Below are 5,901 nucleotides of genomic sequence, written 5' to 3'. Positions count from 1 at the left end.
TCTGTGTGTGTGTGTGTGTGTGTGTGCAGTGGCTGAGAGTGAGAGGCGACACATGTTGTTCGGCCGTCCACGGGTTCTGCAGTCTGACGCTAAATACTGTGTCCTGCATCAACACGGATTCATCACGGCCTACAGCACACTCACCCACACGCCCGTCTGGAGCTCCTTCACTCTCGACAAAACCGTGAGACGCACACACACACACACATACACATACACATACTGCAACAGTGGCATAGCAACACTCTAGCAACCAGCCAGGACATGCTAACATGTGACTCATGTCTTCAGCTGAACATGCTCAGATCTGGTTCTAATGACAAACTGAACGTGTGTTTGTAGGCTGAAAGTTCTCCGGTTGTCTCAGATTGTCTCCGGGCAGACATCAGAATTCCAGCCAATCAGAGCGCGACATGTGACCAGTTCAACAACGCTGGCAACATCACACACGTCTTCCTGTTCCCACCCAGTGAGTGTGTGTGTGCATGTGTGCTTAATTTATTGCAGTTAGTTGCCTATGCAACTTTTCACATTTTATGTATATTATTTTAATATTCATATTATATTAATATAGCTATAACTCTGGGATGTACTTAACAATACATAAGTAAAAATGTATTTAATAATTTTCTGAAAAAAATTATTTTTATTTAATTTTTCAGTTGCATTAAGCTGTAAAACATCCTCAGTGTTTTATTTATGCATATTAATTTCATTTATTTTTTCATGTATTTTTTTATTTGTTCATTAAGTAAAAATAAGTTCGAATATTTTTATAATATTTTATTATACTTTTAGTTAACAATAAAACCCAATAAAAAAGTGAAGTTGTGTGTGTTTAATGTGTTTGTGTTGTCAGATCTGAACCGCACATCTGAAGATCAGTTTGATGCTCTGACACTTGGAAACATGGTGCCCGTCTTCCTACAGTTCAAGAGTGAGTGTTTGAGTTGTGAGTTTATTATTAGTAAGTGTTTGTTTGTTTGTTTGTTTGTTTGTTTGTTTGTTTGTTTGTTTGTTGTTTATTTGTTTGTTTGTTTGTTTGTTTGTTTGTTTGGATCATGAGTGTTTTAATCGTGAGTGTTTGTTTGAGTTGTGAGTGTTTAAATATGGTGTTTTAAGTCATGAGTATTTGAGTCATGAGTGTTTGAGTCGTGAGTTTTTATATGTGGTTCGTGAGTCGTGAGTGTTTGAGTCATGAGTGTTTGAGTCGTGAGTGTTTATATGTGGTATATGAATCATTGAGTCATGAGTCATGAGTGTTTGAGTCGTCAGTGTTTATATGTGGTATATGAATTGTGAGTGTTTGAGTCATGAGTGTTTGAGTCGTAAGTTTTTATATGTGGTATATGAATCGTGAGTGAGTCATGAGTGTTTGAGTTGTAAGTTTTTATATGTGGTATATGAATCGTGAGTGTTTGAGTCACGAGTGTTTGAGTCGTGAGTGTTTATATATGGTATATGAATCGTGAGTGTTTGAGTCATGAGTGATTGAGTCGTGAGTTTTTATATGTGGTATATGCATCGTGAGTGTTTGAGTCATGAGTGATTGAGTCGTGAGTTTTTATATGTGGTATATGCATCGTGAGTGTTTGAGTCATGAGTGATTGAGTCGTGAGTTTTTATATGTGGTATATGCATCGTGAGTGTTTGAGTCATGAGTGATTGAGTCGTGAGTTTTTATATGTGGTATATGCATCGTGAGTGTTTGAGTCATGAGTGATTGAGTCGTGAGTTTTTATATGTGGTATATGCATCGTGAGTGTTTGAGTCATGAGTGATTGAGTCGTGAGTTTTTATATGTGGTATATGCATCGTGAGTGTTTGAGTCATGAGTATTTGAGTCATGAGTGTTTATATGTGGTATATGAATCGTGAGTGTTTGAGTCATGAGTGTTTATATATGGTATATGAATAGTGAGTGTTTGAGTCGTGAGTGTTTATATGTGGTATATGAATCGTGAATGTTTGAGTCATGAGTGTTTGAGTCATGAGTGTTTATATGTGGCATATGAATCGTGAGTGTTTGAGTCATGAGTGATTTAGTGGTGAGTTTTTATATGTGGTATAAGAATCGTGAATGTTTGAGTCATGAGTGTTTGAGTCGTCAGTGTTTATATGTGGTATATGAATCGTGAGTTTTTGAGTCATGAGTGATTGAGTCGTGAGTTTTTATATGTGGTATTTGAATCGTGAGTGTTTGAGTCATGAGTGATTTAGTGGTGAGTTTTTATATGTGGTATATGAATCGTGAGTGTTTGAGTCATGAGTGATTTAGTCGTGAGTTTTTATATGTGGTATATGAATTGTGAGTGTTTGAGTCATGAGTGATTTAGTGGTGAGTTTTTATATGTGGTATATGAATCGTGAGTGTTTGAGTCATGAGTGATTTAGTCGTGAGTTTTTATATGTGGTATATGAATCGTGAGTGTTTGAGTCATGAGTGATTTAGTCGTGAGTTTTTATATGTGGTATATGAATCGTGAGTGTTTGAGTCATGAGTGATTTAGTCGTGAGTTTTTATATGTGGTATATGAATCGTGAGTGTTTGAGTCATGAGTGATTTAGTCGTGAGTTTTTATATGTGGTATATGAATCGTGAGTGTTTGAGTCATGAGTGATTTAGTCGTGAGTTTTTATATGTGGTATTTTTATATGTGGTATATGAATCCTGAGTGTTTGAGTCGTGAGTTTTTATATGTGGTATATGAATCGTGAGTGTTTGCTTCATGAGTGTTTGAGTCGTGAGTTTTTATATGTGGTATATGAATCGTGAGTGTTTGAGTCATGAGTGATTTAGTCGTGAGTTTTTATATGTGGTATATGAATCTTGAATGTTTGAGTCATGAGTGATTTAGTGGTGAGTTTTTATATGTGGTATATGGATCGTGAATGTTTGAGTCATGAGTGTTTGAGTCGTCAATGTTTATATGTGGTATATGAATCGTGAGTTTTTGAGTCATGAGTGATTGAGTCGTGAGTTTTTATATGTGGTATATGAATCGTGAATGTTTGAGTCATGAGTGTTTGAGTCGTCAATGTTTATATGTGGTATATGAATCGTGAGTTTTTGAGTCATGAGTGATTGAGTCGTGAGTTTTTATATGTGGTATATGAATCGTGAATGTTTGAGTCATGAGTGTTTGAGTCGTCAATGTTTATATGTGGTATATGAATCGTGAGTTTTTGAGTCATGAGTGATTGAGTCGTGAGTTTTTATATGTGGTATATGAATCGTGAATGTTTGAGTCATGAGTGTTTGAGTCGTCAATGTTTATATGTGGTATATGAATCGTGAGTTTTTGAGTCATGAGTGATTGAGTCGTGAGTTTTTATATGTGGTATATGAATCGTGAATGTTTGAGTCATGAGTGTTTGAGTCGTCAATGTTTATATGTGGTATATGAATCGTGAGTTTTTGAGTCATGAGTGATTGAGTCGTGAGTTTTTATATGTGGTATATGAATCGTGAATGTTTGAGTCATGAGTGTTTGAGTCGTCAATGTTTATATGTGGTATATGAATCGTGAGTTTTTGAGTCATGAGTGATTGAGTCGTGAGTTTTTATATGTGGTATATGAATCGTGAATGTTTGAGTCATGAGTGTTTGAGTCGTCAATGTTTATATGTGGTATATGAATCGTGAGTTTTTGAGTCATGAGTGATTGAGTCGTGAGTTTTTATATGTGGTATATGAATCGTGAATGTTTGAGTCATGAGTGTTTGAGTCGTCAATGTTTATATGTGGTATATGAATCGTGAGTTTTTGAGTCATGAGTGATTGAGTCGTGAGTTTTTATATGTGGTATATGAATCGTGAATGTTTGAGTCATGAGTGTTTGAGTCGTCAATGTTTATATGTGGTATATGAATCGTGAGTTTTTGAGTCATGAGTGATTGAGTCGTGAGTTTTTATATGTGGTATATGAATCGTGAATGTTTGAGTCATGAGTGTTTGAGTCGTCAATGTTTATATGTGGTATATGAATCGTGAGTTTTTGAGTCATGAGTGATTGAGTCGTGAGTTTTTATATGTGGTATATGAATCGTGAGTATTTCAGTCATGAGTGATTGAGTCGTGAGTTTTTATATGTGGTATATGAATCGTGAGTGTTTGAGACATGAGTGTTTGAGTCGTGAGTTTTTATACGTGGTATATGAATCGTGAGTGTTTGGGACATGAATGTTTGAGTCATTAGTGTTTATATGTGGTATATGAATCGTGAGTGTTTGAGTCGTGAGTTTTTATGTGGTATATGAATCGTGAGTGTTTGTGTCGTGAGTTTTTGAGTCGTGAATTTTTATATGTGGTATATGAATCGTGAGTGTTTGAGTCGTGAGTTTTTATGTGGTATATGAATCGTGAGTGTTTGTGTCGTGAGTTTTTGAGTCGTGAATTTTTATATGTGGTATATGAATCGTGAGTGTTTGAGTCGTGAGTTTTTATATGTAGTATATGAATCGTGTGTGAGTAATGAGTGTTTGTGTCGTGAGTTTTTATATGTGGTATATGAATCGTGAGTGTTTTACATGTGGTATATGAATCGTGAATGTTTGAGTCATGAGTGTTTGAGTCATGAGTGTTTATATATGGCATATGAATCATGAGTGTTTGAGTCATGAGTGTTTATATATGGTATATGATTCATGAGTGTTTGAGTCATGAGTGTTTATATATGGAATATGAATCGTGAGTGTTTGAGTCGTGAGTGTTTATATGTGGTATATGAATCGTGAGTGTTTGAGTCGTGAGTTTTTATATGTGGTATATGAATCGTGAGTGTTTGAGTCGTGAGTTTTTATATGTGGTATATGAATCGTGAGTGTTTGAGTCGTGAGTTTTTATATGTGGTATATGAATCGTGAGTGTTTGAGTCGTGAGTTTTTATATGTGGTATATGAATCGTGAGTGTTTGAGTCATGAGTGATTGAGTTGTGAGTTTTTATATGTGGTATATGAATCTTGAGTGTTTGAGTCATGAGTGTTTGAGTCATGAGTGTTTATATATGGCATATGAATCATGAGTGTTTGAGTCATGAGTGTTCATATATGGTATATGATTCATGAGTGTTTGAGTCATGAGTGTTTATATATGGCATATGAATCATGAGTGTTTGAGTCATGAGTGTTCATATATGGTATATGATTCATGAGTGTTTGAGTCATGAGTGTTTATATATGGAATATGAATCGTGAGTGTTTGAGTCGTGAGTGTTTATATGTGGTATATGAATCGTGAGTGTCTGAGATAATGAGTGTTTGAGTCTTGAGCTTTTATTTGTGGTATATGAATCGTGAGTGTTTGAACCATGTGTGTTTGATTCGTAAATGTTAGATTACTAGGTATTTGTTTGAATTGTGAGTGTTTATATGTTGTGAATGAATTGTGAGAGTTTTGAGTATTTGAATCATGAGTGTTTATATATGGTGTAGGAACCATGTGTGTTTGAATCATGAGTGTTTGAATGCTAAGTGTTTGTTTGAATTGTGAGTATTTGAATCATGAGTGTTTAAATGTTGTGAATGAATTGTGAGAGTATTGAGTGTTTGAATCAGGAGTGTTTGAGTTACAAGTGTTTGAGCCGTGAACCTTTGAGTCATGAGTATTTGAATCGTGAGTGTCTACATGATGTTTTCATGTGGATTTGGTCACTGATCGTGTGTGTTTGTGCAGGACTCTGGCAGTATTTTCAGGAGGTTCTGCTGCTCAAATACGCATCTCAGTATAACGGTATTAACGTGGTTACCGGCCCAGTGTATGACTACAACTTTGATGGACGCTTTGACTCTCCAGAGCAGATCCAGGAGTGCGTACTCCTTTTTTCTTGATTCTCCCACTCTACATTTTATTCTTTTTCCATAATCTGTTACTCTACAGTGTGATTTTGGTATTATATATA

General features: G+C 35.5%; 1 protein-coding gene across 1 annotated transcript in view; it reads left to right on the top strand.

Moving 5' to 3' along the window:
* LOC107701883 (venom phosphodiesterase 1) overlaps positions 1–5,901 on the top strand; it is a 48,512-nt gene that overhangs the window by 38,954 nt on the left and 3,657 nt on the right. Inside the window, exon 22 of the mRNA XM_016504021.1 lies at positions 5,676–5,808. Coding sequence (XP_016359507.1) covers positions 5,676–5,808 — 133 coding nt within the window. The remainder of the gene's footprint in view (positions 1–5,675; positions 5,809–5,901) is intronic.

Source organism: Sinocyclocheilus anshuiensis, unplaced genomic scaffold (assembly GCF_001515605.1).
Source record: "Sinocyclocheilus anshuiensis isolate Anshui unplaced genomic scaffold, SAMN03320099.WGS_v1.1 scaffold2144, whole genome shotgun sequence".
Taxonomy (NCBI): domain Eukaryota; kingdom Metazoa; phylum Chordata; class Actinopteri; order Cypriniformes; family Cyprinidae; genus Sinocyclocheilus; species Sinocyclocheilus anshuiensis.
The sequence above is the reverse complement of the archived record's forward strand: the minus strand, read 5'-3'. Positions and strand labels throughout refer to the sequence as shown.